This window comes from Heterocephalus glaber, unplaced genomic scaffold, assembly GCF_053883595.1.
Source record: "Heterocephalus glaber isolate CG9 unplaced genomic scaffold, H.glaber_assembly_v1.0 deba00000738, whole genome shotgun sequence".
Lineage (NCBI taxonomy): Eukaryota > Metazoa > Chordata > Mammalia > Rodentia > Bathyergidae > Heterocephalus > Heterocephalus glaber.
The window spans coordinates 2,683,751-2,706,245 of NW_028258161.1; the positions used below are offsets into that span (position 1 = coordinate 2,683,751).

The 22,495-nt window shown below is 43.2% G+C and overlaps 1 protein-coding gene across 7 annotated transcripts in view; it reads right to left on the bottom strand.

Annotated features, from left to right (window-relative positions):
* The window catches only part of Ildr2 (immunoglobulin like domain containing receptor 2), a 60,459-nt gene that overhangs the window by 13,630 nt on the left and 24,334 nt on the right, over nucleotides 1-22,495 (bottom strand). For 3 of the 7 annotated variants that reach the window (XM_087206829.1, XM_087206827.1, XM_021244734.2), the window contains 3 exons: nucleotides 12,737-12,793; nucleotides 9,583-9,729; nucleotides 8,366-8,542 (listed from right to left, as the gene is read on the bottom strand). The exons of 1 other annotated variant lie outside the window; for it this stretch is intronic. In XM_087206829.1, coding sequence (XP_087062955.1) covers nucleotides 8,366-8,542; nucleotides 9,583-9,729; nucleotides 12,737-12,793 — 381 coding nt within the window. The remainder of the gene's footprint in view (nucleotides 1-8,365; nucleotides 8,543-9,582; nucleotides 9,730-12,736; nucleotides 12,794-22,495) is intronic. 3 more of the 7 variants (XM_087206831.1, XM_087206830.1, XM_087206828.1) reach the window with 3 other exon arrangements.

The following is a 22,495-nucleotide window of genomic DNA, read 5'->3' on the forward strand; positions in this document are numbered from 1 at the left end:
GGGAATATATTTTAAACATGATTAATTCAACCTGCTGCTATGTGGTTACAAGCAGGTGTTACTTTCAGGGCTTAATAATAATAAAAAAGAAATTAAGGCATCTCTTAAATCCCCATCACTTATGTATAAGTCTAGCCCAGTGCCAACCCCAAGGGTGACCAGACATCAGCAGGCCTACAGTCCAGGTATAGAAAGGAAAACAATGAAAGAAAGGAATGATGGAATGGGGCTGGAACTATAACGGTAATTAGACAACATTTATTAAGTGCTGAAAATGTGCTAGGTCCCGTGCTAAATGTTTGCATATGCACTTGTCCCTCGCAACCACTTGAGGAAAGAAGTACTGTTATCAGTTGCATTTCATGGTTGAGAAAACTTCGGATCAGAGGGATTTTCATATTTTGTCTGGAAATAATTTCACAGTGCCAGGGCTGGAAACATGTAGTCTGATTGACTGATGCTTCCTTGCCTCAGGACACCTTGATTCTCAATAGTCTAGGAGGAGACACAGTTTAAAAAAAAAAAAGTAGACAAAGAAGACAAGTAAGCAAAGCCCAGAGTAGAAAATGCTCTTAGGTGTATCATGGGTTGCATGGTCCGCAGCAGGGTCCTGACCTTAGCCAGCAGGACTGTGCCATGGGATGGAGTAAGGAATCCAGGCCCAACACTCCCTGTTACCAGTGAGGCCAATATTATAAGGAAAACACATGACTGCATGCGGCCCAGTTACCCTGACAGTGGGCAAAGCCCTCCTTGGCTATTTACGTGGAAGATTAAAATATAAAATTCCACAGCACACTAATCAAGCCCAGGCGCTGAAGACAGAGAAATCGCCCACACACACATTTGCAGGTGCACTGGTTTTCTATATGAGAACATTCTGGGCAGTCAACATCCATCTCAAATTGTGGAATTACTTAGAAAAAAATTAACAGATCTCAGCACATGCTTTTTAGGGGTACCTTCTCCCAGAGGTTAGACCTGTAATCCTTAGGCGGAAGCAGTTATTAGCAGAAATGATTTTATTTATCAAGCTACACATTCTTCCTTTTCTGAAGAGGCGTTTGCACAGTAGTGCAGACAGTTCAATTAAAATGCAATTATCCCACATAACTGCTACGTCTGTACCAAACCAGTTATGTCTAATGGATGAGACAGGACTGGAAAATGGGGAACTGGGCATCTTGGGATCATGCTGTCATCAGTTTACTGAGGGACCTCAATAAATGATGACCTGTCAGACTCAGTTTTCCTGTCTATAAAATGCAACTAATATTTTCTACAGTTTAAATAATCTCTTAAAGAAGAGAAGACAGATAAGACCAAATCAGTGAAGCATTTGGAGTCAACTGTAATTATTCAGGGCAGCTCAAACACAGCCTTATCCTCAAAAGGTTTACTTCAATTTTCATAGCTGGAAAAGATCTATCTTTCTGTCATGATCTTTTTCCTAATTTATAGTCATTTAGTTTCAACTTTTATTATGGGCCTTAATATAGTCTAGTGTCTTTCAAGTTATTTAGATAAAGGTCTAACTTCAGAAATTATTAAAAGAAAAGAATATTTATCATTCAGGATCTCCATGTGCCTAGGACTGTGTTTTACAAACAGTAGACTCTTAATAAATGTTGAATTACTGCTAGCTGGGGAATGCAGGAGGGTTACAGTTTCTTGGAAGGAGTATTTTCAGTACAGTGTCCATCTATAGAGTTAAACTTCATGAAGACTTTTCACCTCCATACTACTGGCACCTAGCATAGAGCCTGGCACATTATAGACATTCAAAATGTGTGTCCAAATGAATGAATGAAAGCACGAATGAATGGGTAAAGAGAAACTAGGAAGAGAAACTGTATTTCACGGATTACAAAGTATGGCATGTGCATCCATGTGAGTGCTTTACTGAAGAATTTTGATTAGGAAGGGAAAGACTTGATCAGGAAAGGTAGGTTTTGGGGTAATTATTATTGATGATTATTTCCTAAGTAAAGAACACTAGCATGTTTGTGGGATTAGGGCACAGCCTACTCTACCTGCAGCAGTGGCTTTATCTAGGTGTTCTCAATATGTGAAACACTTTTAGGGTAAGCCTCCAGAGACCCTGAGATAAAGATCATGGGAGGAAGGGTTGCTGCAATATGGGACTATACACCAGCTGTCCCTGGCGGAGAGAGGACAGCTGCACTGAGCAACAGCTGGAGCATTCTCAGTTAACTGCCGCTTGGACTGGAGCTTAGATTGTTTTCCATGTCATTATAAAAAATTACACTGCTCATTATGATACACATTTGATTGTGTGCATAGTTACTGAAAAGTTACAGTAGCCACAGCCTCAAATGAGGATAATAGTTTTAGATTTCAATAATGCCTTGTAAGGAGACTCCCCTGTACTATACTAAATACTTTCAGCTTTGACTTCTCAGTCACGGTAGCCCATGACTTCGGGAATTTAAATTAAGTCAAATTTGTCAAAAAAAGACAGAGGCAAAGTATTGATCATTAGACTTTAGAGGCATTATCCATTTGGTTTCAGTAATTAAAAATCCAGGTAATTCTCCCTTTAAAAAGTGTAGTCTTTTTTCCCCCTTAATGGTAAGCTGAGAATGTGCACGACACGCTAAATTATTCTCTCATCCTGGCAGAATCTGGGTTTGTGTCACATATGTGCTTCAGAGCATATGAATCACCAGAAAAACCTTCCTTGATCCCCTCTCTCCAAAGGCAAGATTCTCCTTTCTGACCCTGCACCACAGAATATCATATACTGCCTTGGATTTTTTATTCATTTGATTTCCATTCACAAGCCCCCAGCAATCACCCTGCTAGACTGTAAATTCCTGGAGGGCAGGGAAATTTTGTAGGGATTCATTAAATGCTTCGTGACTTAAAAACATATAGGATGGCATCAGATTGATGTTTTTCTGTACTTTGAATATCAGAGAGTTCTCTGATGTGTGGTGATATTTTAATAAGAAATGTTCTAGGCGAGTGGCTAGAGTCCAGCATATTTGGAGAATGACTTTTTTCCTAGTAATGTTTCAGTTTGGGGTCAATGGATGATTTATTTCTGTTTTCAAGCTTGGTCTGGTCCAAGTTCTTTGCTTGCTGCGGCTCTTCATAATCCAGCTCCTCCTCTTCTTAACCTTGCCCAGTTTGACTTTCCTGGAGAGAGACGAAAGGGCCCTATTCCCTATGACACCAAACTCTAATTTTTAGAACTCTTATTGTTAGAGGATCTGAGCTGATACTTTTGACCCACTTAAGATACAAGTATTTCTCAGCTAATTTCCCCTTTTCAGCCAAATCCAACTTGCAAAAGAAATCTCTGAGGTAGACTTCCATGGATAGAGCCTTGTTCTTCCTGTCCTCTCTTAACGAGCTAAGCAAGGCTGTTTATGGATAAGGGAACAGCGCCAGATTCCACCCCCAGGGTGACAGCAGCTCAATTGTGGGAGAAGTGATTCTTAAAATTTGCATAGTCTTTGTACATATACAGTAGGGAGCTATATATACACACACATATATCATTAATTTTGAAAATGATATTTCAAAACCCTACTCGTCTACACAATTCTTTTGAAAGATGAGTGGAAGCCAGGTAGATGGAAGTGAAATGGATTAGAGCAAGGCACAAATAGAGATGGAGAGAGCAACTAGGAAACAACTGCACTAAGCAAAGCAGGAGACGATGGCAGCACAGACTAGGACTGTAGAAGAGGTAGAAGAAGGGAAATCAATCCCAGGTTATTCTGAGGTACATTCTGAAGGACTGGTGGCCAGTTGGATAAGGGAAGGAGAAGTAAGCAAGGGATAAGAATGAAGTCCTTGCTTCTGGTTGGGCCACGAGGCCAACAATGATGCCATCCACGGATGTAAGATATGTAGAATCTGGTTCGAAGTGGAGAAGCAGCAGATTAATTCCATTTCCAAGAGGCTGAGGTTTAAATGCTTGTAAGACACCCAGTGGAGATGTCCAGAGGCACCTGGATATAGACTGAGGGGCAGAAGAGAGGCTGGAGATAATAACTGGGAGTCACCATCATGTAAGTACAAGGATTATTGAAAAAATAACATGAATGTTTAAATTTAAATGTGTTACAAAGCCAGGTGTGGTAGTGCACGCCTGTAATTCCAGCACTCAGGAGGATAAAGCAGGAGGATTGGTGTGAGTTTGAGGTCAGCCTGTGCTACGTAGTGAGTTGAAGCCCAGACTAAACTACATAGCAAGAATCTGTCTCAAAAATAAATAATAGAGCCGGGGATTTAGCTCAGTGGTTCCGGCACCTGCCTTGCAAGTGCAAGGCCCCGAGTTCACTTCCCGGTATGTATAAATAAATAAATAAATAAATAAGAGTAAAAGACACATTACCATTAATTCCCCACAAAATATTTCTCCTCATTTCTAACACATTTATCCCATTGTTTGTGCCACTTTCTGAAGCAGTTTTGGAATTCACCTCTAAGAAGTTTGATCAAAAATGTGAATGCAGGGCCAGGGATTTAGCTCAGTGGTTCTGCTGCCTGCCTCGAAAGCACAAGGCCCTGAGTTTGATCCCTGGCACCGAAAAAAAAAAAATGTGAATGCTGTTCTGAGTGCCATCCAATGGAAAGGCAAACTCATAAAAGCATTACAGTGTGTCCTCAGCCATCTTATTTATCAGATCTAGCACCATGTGACTTCTGGTTTGTCCCCAAAGTCAAAATGACCAAGAAAGATAAATGTTTTTAATTGATTCAAGACATCAAGGCAGCTAGTTCAGAGCAACTAAAGACACTCAAGAAGAGAGACTTCCAGAACTACTTTCAAGAATGGCAAAAACAATGGGATAAGCGTGTAAAAGAAGTGAGTATTTTGAGTGGGGTTAATGGCAATGTGTCTTTTAATGGAATAATTTTTAAAAATTTAAACATATACCATATATTTTCATCATGCTTTGTAGAAGAGGACAGAAACTATGGGAGTAGATAGAATTTCCCAGGGAGGAGACTACATAACAAACAGAACACGAATATCTGAAGGACACAGAAAAGGAACAGCCAGCATATAAAGAGACAGGTAGAAAGACTACAGTATAAACAAGGCAAGGAAAGATGACTGGGGCAGGGATGGCAAATGCTTCTGAGAAGTCCCAGGAGGTAAAAGGCGTCCATTAGATCTAGCAATCAGGCATCCTTGGCACGAGCTGGTATCTGGAGTTCTAACAGCAACAGCAAGATGGAAGTTAGTTGAGTTGGTGAGAGCAGAGGAAATAGAGACATTAAATCTCTTTCAAAACTCTTTCAAGGAGTTTGGCTGTACATGGGGAAAAGGGTCAGGGAAGCAACATCAGAAGACTTCAGAATTTTTTGCAGATTTTTGTGGTATTTTATGTTATTTTTCATTGTTGTATTTTAGTGAGTAAGATTTGAGCATGTTTTGGATGGTGATAAGAAGGGAAAGTTGAAGATATGGGGTAGGAAGGGGGTACAGTATGGACACTGAATAAACAGAGAACCTTGACAAAGTTGAAGGTGATGGATCCAAAGCCAGACAGGAGGAGAGTGACTTCTTTCATTGTAACAAACAAGGTCTCAAGTAACTGCTGTGAAGAATGGAAGAAAGAATCAGGGACCTCTTCCTCCTCTCCCGTTTGGTAAACAACTGGCTGTACTATACATAGCTCATCGAAGATGCCTTTCCAAACTACACAGAGTGTTCAAGAGTATTGTGTCCCACTGTAATCTGAAAAATCACTGTTGCTAGATGATTACTCTAAAATTAAAGTAGCATATAAATATAAAAAGGTTAAATTTACATCTTTAAACATCAGGATTCCTTAATATTTTTTTTTTGGTACTGGGGATCGAACTCAGGTCCTTGCGCTTGCGCAGCAGGCGGTGAAACCACTGAGCTAAATCCCTGGCCCTTCTTAATATTTTTAATGTTCTTTACAGAATAGTCTGCAGCGGCCTAAGCCACCTTTTTATAGAAGAATTAGCCAAACGCCATCAATAATGTTGCCCAGGGGACCATGAGTACAGAAATGTGCCTGTGGAGACCATGAGGAACTCTGTCCTGACTCCACAGACAGATAATCATGATATGGGCCAGACCAGCTGTGGTAGACTCTGGTTGCCATTTTTCCTGTTTCTTGGCTAACAGTACCCTGACTTTGTTCACTTCTAAGGCAAATAGTTGTCCATATTTAAGAGGTGAGTCTTGATTAGTTCAGACCCACCTGATTTAGGAATGGGCATGGGACACAATTCTTGTCAATAAAACTGCAAGAAGTCTAGTGGATGGGGGAGGAACTCCTGGAAAACTCTTCCTCCATGATGGGGAAAGTAGCACAAGGATGTAGCATGCTTTCTCCATCTCTGAAAACATTTAATACCTGGAATTCCTGTAGTCATCAAGGGATCACAAGGGAGCCATCCAAGGAGGACAGAGGATGTACTCAGGGTGACAGCACAAGGGTAAAAAGAGTTAGGTCCTGCAACGATGCCACCAACCTGTTCATTTAGCCAACACTAGAACTATTTTACTTTGCAATTTCTTCCTATGCAAAATAATACATTTTCCTCTTTTCAAAGCCATTTCCAATTGCAGTTGGCTAATGTGGCAGGATGGGGCCAAAATGATTAAACTGCAACAAATAGGAACTGAGAGAAAAGGTTGAAAACAGGAAACAGAAAGTATTTGCTATCCTTCAAATAAGAATCATTTTATTATGATAATTCACTTAATAAAAGATAAAAGGATTTTGGTAGGAAGGAAGAAAAAGAGTAGGGAAAGCAGCAAATAAAGACCGTGAGATAAGTTTCATTAATATCTCTTTGGCCCATTCTATCCTTTGGAAAATGGGCTATACTGACTTTTTCTTTCTAATTCCCTGCCTGTCCTTGATCATTAACTTATTATTATTTTTGTTTTTTGGTGCTGGGGATCAAACTTGGGTCCTTGTGCTTTCACAGCAAGCGGCAAAACCACTGAGCTAAATCCCCAGCCCTTGATCATTAACTTTTACTTCTCAGCTTGTGACTCATTCCTAGTCTCAGACGTCAGAATTCTACTAATAGTTCCAGGGGGAGAAAAACATAAAGACCAATTACTCACTGAGGATAACCACACCCTCTGCAGTCAGGAATTGTTGGAGCCTTAAGTGAGATGGACCTGCCCCCTCTCACTGAAGTCCAGATCCTGCCAAGCCGTTTTACCAGCCCTAGTGGGCCATCCCCATCTAGGGATTTAAACATCACCTTCTAAATCTACGACACACACAGTCTTCATCTTACTACTACGCTGTGATCCTGCTCAAATGCCCCTCTACCTCTCTACCATGCACTGCCCCTCCACCTCTGTTCCTAATCTTCACCCGGCTCAGCTCTCCTTAGCAATACTTCACTGCTGTCTATGATCCGTACCGCTAGACAGCTTGGAGTCATTTCGTATCTTCCCTTTCTTTCCTTCTCTCACATGTCCTTGCTTCTTTCAAACTATCTCTTAGATTTACCCAAGTGCTCCCCCCACTCTCTCATCATAAACCAGCCGGTCACACAACGCAACTAAGCCACATCCATTAGGTCTCAGGTCCTGCTCTCAGCCTCCCTCTCTCCACTCACCACTCGGCTGTTATCCTGCCCTCTCTCCACCTGGGAATCTGCCCGGAGGGGCTTTCATCTGCTCACCCCACAAAGGTCCACCTCTTCCGTGGGGTTACACAGCCATCTTTCATCTGGCTCCACTACATCCTTCTATCTTCTTTCAGGCATTCTGACAAGTTGGTTACTATTGAAGGCTCACACTGTGGTTTTCCAGGCTTGGTATTTCACCACACCGGCCTTCCTTTATTGGAGATGCTCAACATTTCCCCCTGTTTTCCTAAGTCTTACTCATTCCTTTAGGCCCAGCCCAAATTTCTCTGCCTCCTTGTAATCACTTCATCATCTTTGAACTCCATACCATACTCTTCAGCTTCTAATTGTCTTAAAGATCTATTCTCTATCCCTGACTAGACCATACTGCTTGTTAGAGAACCTGTATCCAACCCATCCTGCTGTACCACACAGTACCTAGTAGTCCTGAACACTAGGGAGAGGTGAGACATCTAACCAATGACCAACATTCAAGGAGTAGCTTGCATTTTTCCTATAGTTTTAGTTACTGAGGAACCTGGAAAGGAAGCAGGGAACAGCAGTGTCCCTCGGCCCTTGCAAACCCTAATATGCACTCCAAAGATACAAGTACACAGCGGGCAGGGTCCCACTTCTGGAATGGAGATCATCATTTCCCAAAGACATATCACTATGCTGGCTGTGCTCCTCACCAAGGAACCTGTGCAGGGGCCCAAGACAAGCACGGGGCAGGGTCTGGAACTACATTTACCACTGTGGCTTCCTCCAGTGGAGTCACTTGGTGCCAAGGGAGGTGGATGTGGCTTGTCCATCAGCATGCCAGATGAGGGGGCTCCTCCCAAAGGGACAGAGGGGATGGAGTAAGGGCCAGGGACACCGGAGACAGAGGGAGGGTACCCGGCCTTGGCTGCCTTCCCTGCTTCATACACTGTGGAGGGAGATGAAGAGCAAGAGAGATTATGTTGTCCCCCCCTCCACATCCCTGGACCAAAAAACCCCTGAGGATGCACTCAGGGGAGCTACTGGGCATATGCGTGCTCTCCTAGGACTGCATGGATTCTGCATTGAGCTCCTCCAGCTCCATCCAAAAGGCAGTGATGTAAGGACTTGCAGTATTTGCACCTGGTGGCTGGCTAATTATGTGGTTCTGGGAGCTGTCACTGCAGCATCCCCAGTGACAGCAGCAGCCCACGCTTCTCACACTGTATGTGGGTGGCCTCCACCTCTCTGGTGCAGCCCAGCTCAAGGGCTGCCCAGGGCTGCTTCCGGGAGGATCCAGAGCCCTTCTGGGGAAGCGCAGCAAGCAACAGGCTTGCACATGGCCCCTGATCTATGATTTCAAAACTCCTCCTGACACTGCTTTATTGCTAAAGAGTACACAGCGTGCCTCTCTCTTCCAAGACTGAACTTATGGGAAGAGGGCCACATTTAATGCCCATCTGGGCTTGGTGAGTAAGGTGAAACTGTGAATCATCAAATGAGGATGAGTTCCTGCTGTGGCCCATTTCATCACAGGAATAAATAAAGCTACCAGTGTCTGCTGGAAGGTACTCAAAGGCCACCGTTCACACACTCTGTTTATAACAGAAGACATTCTCTGCACGAGGGGAGAATAACCAGGGGAGGTTTCCTAGTTTGGATGCCCCAACAAGAAGAAACATCTTTATCCCGCGACCTCACCATCCTGGGCCTGCCCTTCCTTTCAGCAGTAAAGTCCATGAGAATTCCGAATGCATGGAGTGATGGTGTGGATAAAAAGCATGGAGATGTGCATGTAGGTGAGAAAGAAAACAAGATGGTCATCCCAGAAGCCAAGGGCTAGAGCAGAGGGGAGGGTCTGGAATGACCAACTTTTGGGGTGGAAGAAAAGGAGGTGAAGGAGGAACTCAGGGTACACGGCTGTCAGGTGGAGAGGTGACATTTTTGCTGATCACTCCATATCTCCCCACTGGATCTTTCTTTACTCACAGGCCTGCGGGCAGCAACAGGAGTCTGGGCAGCATGGGCAACGGACGTAGCAGCAGCAGCTGTGAGGGCAACACTGGCACCAGCAGATCCCCACAAGGACGAAGAAGAGGAAGACTCCCAGGAGCACCAGGCCGACAAACACCCACTCTGGAAGGACGGACAGAGAAATGCATATTCGAGGTGGTCCACCTTCGGGACAGGGCACAGTCTGATGACTGTCTCCCTATGAAAGGAGGTGAGGGATGGCCTGGGGAAGAAAACATGTTTTCCCAGGGAACAGAGGCCCCAAACACAAGAGGAGCTCTGAGCACGAGAAGTACCTGGGCACTTTGGAGAAGTAGAGAAGAAGGAATAAGGTTACCTAGGTCTCACACTGGGCACACAAAATGACCAGCACAAAGCAATGGGGGCGGGGGGTTCCTTACTGGGGAAAGGTTTACCAAATGGTTATACCAAATGGATAATAACCTGAACAGGATGGGACAAGAGCAGAAAGACTCCTGGGGATTGGTGGGAGAGACTCTGCCTGCTGGGCTATGAAGTGGTAGTCTCTGAGAATACCTACCCTTTATAGTCAGGTTAATCTTGCCTATTAAGTGTAAATCCTGAAAAAGGGGCCTCTATGTCTAGATGCAGACCATCATTGGTGGTCTAGCCCCATACTTATTTATCTGCTTTCCTTACTAATCAAAGCTTTCCTGTTCTCAGCACTAGGACTGAGATCCAAAACCTCTTGGTTATACCTGGACAGCTATGCACAGCTTTAGAAAACTGGAGACATAGTCTCACAAAGAGAAGACGCTATCCCCATCCCCAGAGAATGGGTGTGGTTTGAACACATGCAAGCTGACCATGCTACACAGCCAGCCCAGCCGTGGGCCAAGGTGGCTCACACCTGTGACGAATGGTTACACAAATGGCATATATGTTGCTGAGTCTGTTTGTTTAACTTCTGCTGTTTTCTCAGCTCTGCCAGAGGCTGAACATGAATTGGATTTCATTTGCCCATCCAAAAGATTAAGAGAAAGGCAACAAGTCTTATTTGGCTTAGATAAAAATGACTGTGGCCCTTGGGTGAATTGCCTCAATGTCATATACTGTGGCTTGGCTGGGGACTCAGGCAGACTGAATGCAGTGAACTCTGCTTTCCTTTAAAAGCCAAAAGACTAAAGCGATTCACTTTGGTTAAAGCCATCTGTCAAAAAAAAACCCTTTAAAATGAGCTTCAAGTACACTTAAAAATTTTTTTTTCTGGTTATTAAGTCTTCTTTCAATTAAATGGACATTCATTTGGGAGCTTTAAAATATGACATTTTTGTTATCACAAAAGGTTTTGTGATAATGTTAAATCATTTGACCTTTGGTTAGAACATAATTTCCCCAGAGAGAAAGCAAACAACTTATGTCCCCTGAATGTCCCTCCTCACTTATCCATCAGATACATTCAAATTAAGCAGGTCAGCCTCTCTTCAGTAAGGACTGAGCAGGCTTTGTACCTGGCTTGGATGGACTGGAGATCATTCTTGCTGAGGACAACAGATAGCAGAAGGCTTTGGTCCAGGCCTTAGCAATAACGTAACACAATGTAGCTTGAGACAGATAGGAGCTTGGAGGGCTTTTTTGTTTTGTCTTGTTTTGTTTGTTTTGTACTGGGATTTAACCCAGGGCTTTTGCACTGACCTACGCTCCTTTCCCTTCCTTCCTTCCTTCCTTCCTTCCTTCCTTCCTTCCTTCCTTCCTTTCTTTCTTTCTTTCTTTTGAAACAGGGTCTTGTTAAGTTGCTAAGCTGCCCAGACTAAGCTTGAACTTGTGATCTCCTGCCTTAGCCTCCCAGAGTGCAAAGCTCCAAGATCTGGTGAGCTGTAAGGAGTGATGATTACAACTTATGTCAGGCACTTAAGGGGAAAAGGCTAGCAGGTTATATTTGAGAAGCAAAAGAATATTATCTGCTAAAGGATTCTTGGAGTCAAGGGAAGGAAATTCAGGTGGATAGGACCAGATATGAAAAATACAGTAACTTGTTCATGAAACCAGGAGATGTAACTTCTAGTTTGAAACATCACAATGGAACACTGGGCCTTTGCGAGGCTTTGGTTTGTGAGCAAATACTTACAAATTAAGTGAACTTTTGATAAGGGGGATTACAAAGAGGTATCTATTTGTGTCCTTGAGAGCAACAGCAATAAAAATGTCTGGGTTTGGGTTGACCAGCTAATGGGAAAGGGCAAGAAAAATTCATGCAAGAATGATTAGTAATGTTCAACTGTGAAGACTCTGGATGATTTTTAAAAAATTAAATCAAGTCAAAACCAATGGCCAGGAATACTTTGTATCTCTCTTCTGCCATTAGGAAGCTCTTAAAATCTGGATGGAAATTCTTTGAAATAAGACTGAATTGCATCTTTTCTGAATCCTTGAGTTTAGCCATGTCTTCACCACTGTTCATCCTTGCTTCTCTCTAAGCCTCCTTCCATTATGAAATACATTGCTGAACCAGCCTGACTTGGCTTGCTTAGGCTAATGCATTCACCTGCAGCTACATCAAAAGATAGAGATGTGTATTTGGGGCAGGTGTGCTTAACATACTATCCATGGGCCCCTAAGGGACTCAGGGTCTCACTAAGTTGCCCAGACTGGGCTCAAACTTGGGATCCTCCTGCCGTAGCCTCCCACAGTTCTGTGATTAGAGGGATGTGCCACCACATCCTCAATGTGTATTTTCCAAGGGTGGAGGAGTACATATCTTTCTTAAGGTTTGAAAAAGATTTTTAATAATGTTATAAAAGGCAATTCAGAATAACATGACTGTGTAATAACCAATGGGCAAACATGAAAATAATGACTTAAAGAATCTTAGAAGCTCTCTGGATACAGCTGAAATGCTGAGCTGAGCATGGAGATTGTCAAGATGCTTGGCACTGAAGGACTAGGTCTCCATATCAGCCCAAGTTTAATTATCATTTCACGGCCTAGGAACAGAAGAAATACAATTTAAAAGCTTTTCCAATGGGCTTAGTTCCTTCTGTAAAAAATGACAAATATATATATAGACAAATGTGCAAATAAATTAAACAAGAAATTAGTCACTAATGCAAAAGCAAGACAGATGGAATGATAGCAAATTAAGCAAATAAAGAGTTAAATGACTGAATACCTGGCATAATCTCCACAGCAAAACTGGGCAAGAGATCAGCAAGCAGCCCTGTCCTGCCTAGAATAAGTGGAAGGAAAAGAAGAAGGAAAGAGGTTACTCCAAGGGAAAATGCAGCCTGAAACATGGCTCCCATTGGTACCTCCTACATGGGGCTATTGGGCCATGCTCAATGGGGAATGAGAGGCACATCACCAAGGCTGAGCTCAGTCCAAGACAATGACTTTTTTGCTCAATCTTTGGCCGCCATCTAAGTGGAGTCTGCACCTAAACTAGGTGGAAGCAGACACAGAACCTTCGCTCCAGCTATTTACAGGAAGAGGAAATCTCTGTTTCCATATGAAAAACTCTGCTTCAGCAGATTGACATACACCACCTCCATTCATTTATACATCTTTCTCCATACACTTCACTGCAAGTCAAACCCATCTGTATCCAAACGTTCTGTCTACATTTTCATACATCCATACACAGACCTATGTCCATATAAAAACAAAAGTACATATTTGGTTTTAACTCAGAATTATCTTGCTACATGATTCTATTTATGGCCTAAAGATATTTCAATGATTAAAACTTTCAATGGCAAGGCAAAGATAAAGCTAGATCAGTTACACACTCCTCTACACTCCTTCTGGCTTCAGAAATACTCTCTACATATGTATATGGTATGGTTTTTCCATATGGCACCCACAGCTGGCACTGTACGTACCCAAGTGCCTTCTGCGTGATGTGGCTTAGAAGCTTAAAGCTGGTGTCAGAACAGGTGCCCCTCAGAGGTTCTGGGAGGCAAAGAGCAGTGAAGGAAACAAGGCACTGGAGGGTGTGAGAGAGGAGATCAATCTTTTTTAAAACTGGCCTGACTTACAGAAAAATGTTCTGATCCTCTCACCATATTCTCTAATCGAGGTAAACATAAAGACCTGTTATGCTATCTCTTCCACGCTGAAGCCTTACTAATAAACTAGGAAGTTCCACTAGGAAACCCCTGACAAACTTCTCTCCTTTCAATGGAAGTACAGTGCCAGCAATATGGGTAATTTTAACTAGTAATTACATTAAGAAAGTGAAAGGAAACATAAAACAAATTTAATACTATTTTAACTTACATCAATATCAACAACATTTTATCATTTCAAGGGCTCAGTAAGCACACGTAGCTATTGGACAGCACTGCTCCAGGGCCTATGAATTGGTTGCTTATATCATTAATGACACGAGTCTAATTAATTATTTGGGCCACAGAACGCCCAGAGATGTTTAAAACATCGGTAACCTTGAAAGTGCTAGAAAGTAAACAAAAGCAATGCTTTTCATTTAACCAGATACAAGAAGAGATACATTTATAAGTACTAATTGTCCAGATTGGGGAAAATACAACAAAAATCCACAATTTACATTTTCATACAGCCATTCATAGTCTTATTTCCATATAAAAGCAAAATCCACATATATATGTATACATATTTGTATTTAGCTCATTTAGAAACCACTACTTCCTGTTGAAGTTTGTGGAGGTACAACAGAGAAAAAGTTACCCCTGTACGGCTTATAAGAATTAGAGTTGGTCACTGGTCTTTCCTCTACAAGGCACCCCACAGAGAAGCAGCTTTGATGAAGGTCAAAGGAACAAGGACACCTCCAGGGCACTAGGGAGGATGCTGCAGCTGGGGTGAGAAATTAGAATGGGGTAAAGGAGATCTTTGCGCACTTTACCTTTTCCTGGTTCTCCTCATCTATGGGAGGCTAAATGGTAACATTAGTCCTGGCCACATCTCCTGCATGGCCCACATCCGGAAAGCTAAAAGTGTATTCCAAGACAAAGGGTTGGTGACTCAGGCCAACTCTACTGCTCATAAGGTCCCTTCGGAGGGCAAATGCAAGCCTAGTAAGGCACTGGAGAAAGGCATCGTAAAGACTGGGAGGCTACTCAGGCTGGCTTTGGGTCTGAGCCTTCACAGAGGCTAAGAAGTGCCCTCAAGGCTCTCAAAGTCCCCTACAGTAGGAAACTAGAGGAGGGTTTGGCATCAAAGTCTGAGCACGTGATTAGGAACATGCGTTCATCTCACCCAGAGCCCCCTCTGTAAAAATATCTCTTGGAAACTCAGCAAGGTAATACACAGCTGATCAAAGATTTGGGAATGTGTGGCAACTTAGGGCAATAATTTACTTATTGACTAGTACACACAAATTACTTCCTTTTTCTAAGTCTCAGTTCTCTCATTAGAAGAAAGAAGAGGTTGAATGTAGTGGTATATAAATAGGGAGATCATATATCTTGGTTTGGTTTATGCCTATGGTCCTGGTGTAATTATTACTAGCACCCCTTTTTACTTTCAAAGTATCCTAGTTTAGACAATTTATTATATGGTCACCTTATCTAAGTATTTTTTAGTTATCCAATTTGATAATGATTAGAGTTACAAATGTCTATAGGGACAGGCAGGTGGTGCAAATGAGTACACCTGGCCAGTTTTAAGCCAACAGGGAACAGTTGGGGTGTGGAAAATGTCAGTGTCATTACAGGGCTGGTACTACTAACCTTCAACCAACTATTTCCTGGGGGATTGTCTTCAGGATTGTGCATCATCCTATTATTCAAGATTCATCAGACCTCATATTTTATGTGAAAGACTGATTTTCAAATATTGGACAACTAGTTCATATGTATTTAAAATAGTGGATAAGTCAAACAAACTATGTTTATGGGCTGTGAGTTTTCAAACTCTGATGGGTGTATACACAGAGATGTAATTATGGGTGGGAAAACACAAATGCTGGATTCCCCCACAGGCGTATAGGTTACCTTAACGATGTCCTAATGCTTCCACACACAGAATGATGGTGAATATAAGCTCTAGGCACATATGTTCACATTAAAATTTCAAAGCCATATTAGTACACACCAGATTATTAGCCTTTCTTATTCCTGAGGTGTTGGGATGGGAATCATGGAAAAACAATGAAGGGGTTTTCATATTTTACTCTAGACTTTCTTACTTCTATAATTGAAGAGATTAGTATGAAACTGGCACTTGGGGAAGTGTATACAACATATAGATAGGAAATTTACAAGGCTTGTCACTCTAGCAGGAAGACCTATGTCAAGCTCCTCATTCCCTTGAAGCAACAGTCAATAGCTGTTGGTGAAGGCTTCCCATAATGCATCTGTGTAATGATAGCCCCAAGGTGGTGAGAATGACAGTAAAGTGGGTGAAATTAAATGCCTTCTGAATTCAGAACTTAGTAGGAGTTTTGGTATAGCAGGCAACATCATTATATCAACAGAAGAGACTGCAAAGCTCTCTGGCTTTTACTTATATTCTGCTGGAGCTAAAGGCATTTTAAAAATTGGAACTATGCTGGAATCCTATATTTCTAAAAATCATTTTGCCTCCACTTTCTTTCCTAACAATTCCTAAGAAATGCTACTGCCAGTTAGAAATGTGCTATCTTTTCATACATTCTATCACATCCAATGAAATTCTCATTTTAGGACGTCTAAACAATAGCGGTAAATACATTCCAGATTTCAGCGGCGCTTTACCAACACTTATGAATCACTGTTATTCTTCCAGGATTTAGTTTAAGAGTGGCAATTACAAGTCACTTTAACATCTGAGGAAAAGGATGGAAAGCAGACCCTGCGATGGAAGGCCACATTTACTCTTTGCAAACCAAAGCTCAAACTTGTAGAAAATAGTTTTCATGTAACCATTCACTTTTCTCCAAGCCTTGCAGAATCTATTACTTTTAAGAAATTTCCACATGAATAAACCAAATGAATCAGGCACACCAATAGCTCGTGCATGCACAAACACAGTGCCAGCATTGCACCGGGTCACAGGATCTAGAGCCAATATATCTAGATCCTTTGGGCCGAATGCTCAGGGTAGAAACTGGTACCATGAATATAACAACTGACATCTCTAACCTATAGATAGTGCTGTCTATTTCAGCTGTTCTCTGCCACTGCCACCTTAGAGTTAGCCCCAGCAGAACTGTTTATACATATTCCTGGAACTAGCTCACTTCTGGAATGTCTCAGTTCATTCATTCAATGAAGAAATGTGAAGTGCACCCAGTGTAGATAGAAACAGGAACGGGGCACAGTCCCTTGAAACACCTGAGAGGTTCTGTCCAGCCTACACCCATAGAGCTTGTCCAGTAGTGTAAGCACAATGCAGTTCTTTTTCTTTGTAGCACTGGGAATTAAACCCAGGACCTTTGCATTGAGCTACATTCCAAAACTTTTTGTTTTTTGAGACAAGATTTAAGTTGTCCAGTCTGTGCTTGAACTTGTACTCCTCCTGCCTCAGCCTCCCAGAAGGCTGAGATTATAGGCCTGTACCACCATGCCTGGCAGTTAACTGCTTCTGCATTATAAGAGTTGCTAAAGTCAAAGGACTTTCTCTCCCTCTCTCCCTCTCTCCCTGGCACTCGCTCTCTCCCTCTCTCTCTCTCCCTCCCTCCCTCCCTCCCTCGTGTGTGTTTGTATGGGTGTGTGTTACCAGGGATTGAAACCAGGGAATACTGAGCTGGATCCCTAGCCCTTTCTTAAACTTTATTTTGAGACAGCATCTCACTAAGTTGCTAAGGTTGGCCTCGAACTTGTATTCTGTCTGCCTTAGCATCCAGAGTAGCAGGTAGGTGTCACACCTGGCCCTCTCCTCTCCTCCCCTCCCCTTCCCTCCCCACTTCCTCTTTCTCTCTTTCTTTCCTTCTCCACAGCTTTTGCACTAAGCTACATCTCTAGCCTCTTTTTACTTTTTATTTTGAGACAGGATCTTGCTAAGTCATTAAATTGCCCAGGCTAGGTTCCAACATAGATTGTTTTGCCTTGGCCTCCCCATGTTCTGGGATTACAGGCAGGCACCACCACATAGCTGGCTTTTTCTCTGCATTTCTGACATCAGATTCTATCCGGTCATGTGGGACCCCTCATGGGGTCCCCTCCAAGACAATGTCCTCCTCTTAATTTGGAGAACTATCTTTCCACATTTTATAACAACCATGTCCTGGTGATATTTTCCCAAGGTTCTAACACTCTTTGTCTTGGTAGGTGAGGCCCCTATAGGCAGAATTTACTTGCCGTTGCTATTTCGATGGGCATTTCAACTGCTCTGTTCAAGTCCTTACCACACATAGTCTACAAGATGGAAATAAGTTCTGGAAGAGCCTTGTGAGAGTGCCTCAGTGAGAAGATGCTTCTTGCCCCTCTGAGTTCCCTGGGGCCACTGTACACATCTTCACCGGAGCACTACCCACACAGGGACAAGGACTCCCTTATGTGTACTTCCATTACTGGGCTACAGACCCTTCAGGCAGGGACTGGGCTCTAAGCTCAGCATCCCAGCAGCCCAGTATGGGAGGATCCTCAGTGTTTTCAGCAGCAGATCGCTATTGTTTGGTAGGCTGGGCTTCTGGCTAGATTTCAGATTCACTGCTCATTATATTCCCCTCTACCTGCTCCAGATGGAGGTAGGCTCTCAATAAAAACATAAAGGAAACATTCATTCACTAATCCATTCATTCAGCAATAGTCTATGTATAATAGAACATTTAGCATGCCTGCAGTCAAAGTTCAATGCCAAGGAACATCAGCTAGACACCAGAACACCCTATGATACCATCTTGCCATCTAAGAGAACAAAAGCACCACTTCACCTGTACTCTTTGATTTGAGAATCACTGAGCTAGGGTATTTTACAGGAAGTCATTACAGTGACTTCCTATGCATACAGATTTCAGCCAAAAAGACTTCTTTTCTCTCTTAATACTTATCCAAGTTCTGATTATTAGTCTAAGGCTCCAAAATGCATTAGAAGGTGCAGAAGTTCTGGATTTTAGACAAACTTGTTTTTAGATCTTAGATATGCTACTCAGTCATTTAACAGACAGATTGTTAATGCCTTGGAACTCATGAAAAGGGGGGATAACTACACCTTCTCATTCCTCATGATGCCTGCAGCCTATGTTTCTACGAATACAGGTCCTCCTGAGACTTTTCCAATGAACTATAGAAGGGAACCTTTGGTTTAAAGTGATAAGGGATGCCTTTCTTCCTGGTCCCTTGAGGTTCCTTCCTCTCCCTTCTGCTTAACACACATCTCAGCTTCATCTTATTTCCACGCTTCCCTCAGATGCTCTGGATCTGTCGTCAGGGATGTACTGCATCCACCCCCTGTTCTCTCAGCTCCTAACCCTCCAAAATGTTTCTCTCCTGTGTCTTTGAGGAGCCCAGATGCCTTTCTCCAGCCCTTTTAAGTGCAAAGATGTTTCTATAGCTATGCTTTAAGTGTCATTTCTATGGCTATTTAAAATCCCAAATAAATTGGAAATTTCCCAAGGGCACACACATCCTCAATTTTATTCTATATTCCCATGACAACCATGCATTCAATAAATATAGTTTATGACTATCCATCACAAATGTGGATATGGCCTCCTTTTATGCATATTTATAAAGTTTGTATTTAAGCACTTCACGTGTTTACTTTTTCTTTTTGTGTCGTTTGTATTTTAGTTCACTTTAAATTACAGTCTGAGAGGAGAATAATTTTGACAGCGAATTCTCTCCCTAAAATGACTAGTAGTGAACCATCTGCAATTAATTGTTAACAAATACTCCCAGCTTTTTGGGCAGTGATTATAAGATCAGCCTCAGGCAGTGACTTCTTCTAGTCACACAGAATTCCAGAATCAGATTTTATAGCTAGAAAAGGATCACAGGTCTAGGCTATACTCACCCTATGTTTCCAGAATGGGAAGCTCAGTGAGGTTAAGTGCTTACCCAAAGGCATATAGTCGACTAACAATCAAGCCAGGAATAGACCCTAGGCCTACTTACTCCCATCCTAGTATCCCATCACCACCAATATCTCCCTGCCCCGTCAGCATTTGCTTATTCTTAATTTAGAAACGTGCAGTAACTTCTTTCTAGTCTCCTGGTATTTGCAGTGAGTGACTCTGAAATTTGTGTGTGGCATGACTGCTCTACTTATATAATTAAAGTATAATTTTTGGATGCAAAAAATGTTGGAGATCGTTGAAATTCTCAGCACCTCTTAAAGATGCGACCGGAAAACGATTACTGAATACATCAAAATACAGTATGATCTAATTAAAAGGCATTCACCACGCTGTGACCACTAATAAACAATAATAAAAATGATTGCAAAGTACTCTTTCTTTGCAGAGTGCTACAGTGATCCAACCCTTTTTCCTCAGAGAGTGAGTAGATACAAAATAGTAAAACCACACGCTTGACTTGGCCTGAGATGAAATGCAGAAGACAGCTAGATTTGATTCAAAAGTGATGTGCAGAAGGGAGGGATGCAACAGAAGGAGGAAACTGAGTTTCTTGCGCTCAGTATGATTTCTTTCACTTACTCTGCCCAGTCCTTGAGCCTATCACAAAGATAGGCCTCAGACTAGATACAAAGACGCTGAGCATGGCTACTTTTCCCAACCACGGGGGGTCAGCTCGGTGGGTGTGGGGTGGCCAGCGTTCCTGCCCTTTGCTCTGTCGCCAGCCCCCTCACAGGGTTCGAGGCCTCGACCCGGAGCCTTTCCCAGCTCCCTCTTAGCCAGTTCAGCAAAGTCAGAGGCGCAGCACCCCCGTTGTGAACGCAAACCTGCAAGCTTGAATAGTGGCAGCTGGCTTGGGGGGAAAATGGAACTACTGTCTCCTGCCCGCTTTCAAGGGCTGCCTTTCTTTCTCCCCCGGGCTGAGCCGATTTCACGGCGCCGCCCACGGCAGCGCTCGCCCCGCGCCGCCTCCTCCTCGGCGGCAGCCGGGCGCGGGCGCCGCGGACCACAAGGCGTTCGGCTGACCCAGCTGCGCGGGCCCGGCCCAGGTAACCACGGCAACGCGGCGGCAGGAATGCGCCTCATTGAAGGCCCAGCTCCTCCCCCGGGATGCACAACAAGTGAAGCAAAAAGAGTGAGGCCGAGGGAGGCTAGGGACAGAGGATCGGCGCCTGGAGACCTCACTTGTTCAGAAATCTGAAGGCCAGCCAGTCTTCGAACTTCCATTACGCCAAACTATCTCCTCGCTGGGCCCCCTGCTTGGTGCAAGAAGAGGAATGAAGACCCATGGACACCCACAGGTCTTCATGAATGCAGTGCAAGGGGTCTGCAGGCCAAGGGCAGCTCACACGAATTTGATCTCAAGTTCTCTTGGATCTTCTGTCCTCTTAGATCAATAGGAGACTCTTCAAAGTGGTCCACATCTAAAGATGTGTGACCATCATACCAGCCTGCCTGGACGGTGCCAGTTTATGCCTGGGGATTTGCCATAAATTATTGTAAAACCTCCCTCCCCTTTTACTTTTAAGTAACCATAAGTTATAAAGTCACCCTATCTAAAGTCCTTTTAGGCCCGTACAGATCCTAATTCAAATCTTAGGTCTTCTCTGAACTCCTCCAGACTTCATCGGAAGGCCTGTATGACCTAATCTTTGTGTTTAGGTTAGGCAGTAAACAGCCTGTAATTAACAACGAAGGGCCATCCCCTGAGAAAATGGGGACTTCAGCCAAAACACGGCATGTTAAGTCAGAATACTCTCAAATCCACTGGCAGGGAGATTTCCACAGCCTGATTCGGGTCACCACGGGCAAGGCCAGCATAGATGTCACTGACAAAATGTGAGTCTATTACTAACAGGATTTCTGAGTCGCAGATGGCCCATTAAAGCCTCTGCCCATGGAACGCGCAAAAGGAAAATCGGCTCTGGAGCAGGAGTCCCTTGATGTAGATTTCCCTAAACAGGGTTTCCTCCAATTAGGGATGACATACTTGTGATGAGATGTGGGGAACGGGCAGGGGTGGGAGAGGGAATTAACATTTACCGAGTTCTTATGACGCGCCATTCAATCTTCATAGAAGGTCTTCCATGTAACTTTCATGACCCTTCTATTTTTACAGCTAAGGAAACTGGGGTCATAGACATTGACCACATTATCACACAAAGTTGAGAGCTGTCTGACCCCCAAAGCCCTGCTGTTCACAGAGAACCCAAAACCTTCGCTGTTCATAACCTGGCACTATTGGCATTTGGCGCCCGGATACTTCTTTGCTGCGTGTGAGAGGGGTGTCCCGTAGGAGGTTCGGCAGCCTCCCTGGTCTCTACCTGGTCTCTACCTGCCCTTTGCTCTCCATGTATTGTGACAGTCAAAAAATGTCTCCAAACATCACCAAATGTCTCCTAAGTGGGCAAGATTCCCCCCTCTTGAGAACCAAGGGCCTTGGGGATATTTAATATCCAAACTCAGTTTTAATCTTGTCTTGTATTGTCCTCTACCTGCTTCAAAACTACAACTTTTATCTTCACCAAAGGGCAGTCATTTTTATAGGGACAAGACAGTGTCATTTATTTACTTTGTATCTTCACTATGCTAGGGACATAGCATGCCAAAGATACTTGTTAAATTTCAACCATAATTTAAACAGAAATTAAAGCAAGGCTGAGCTTGTGCAGTGCAGAGGTCTGGAGGCTAATGGAGGCTTCTTGCAGAGTACAAAGCACGGTCCTAGGTCTTTGGAGATGTCTTGACTTCCCCTCCAGTCCTCAGTGGAACATTTGCTTGCTACTTGCAGTTATTAACAGCAATTAGATTCTAGTTGATGCCTGGCTAACTTTTCTGGCTCCTCCTTCTTCTCTATCCTTTCAACACATTTTTCTGGTTCTTTTCAGAACCAAGACCCACAGTGGCTTCTGAGCAAGCTCAGGGCAGAGCAGGCCAGGGCTAGGAAAGAGA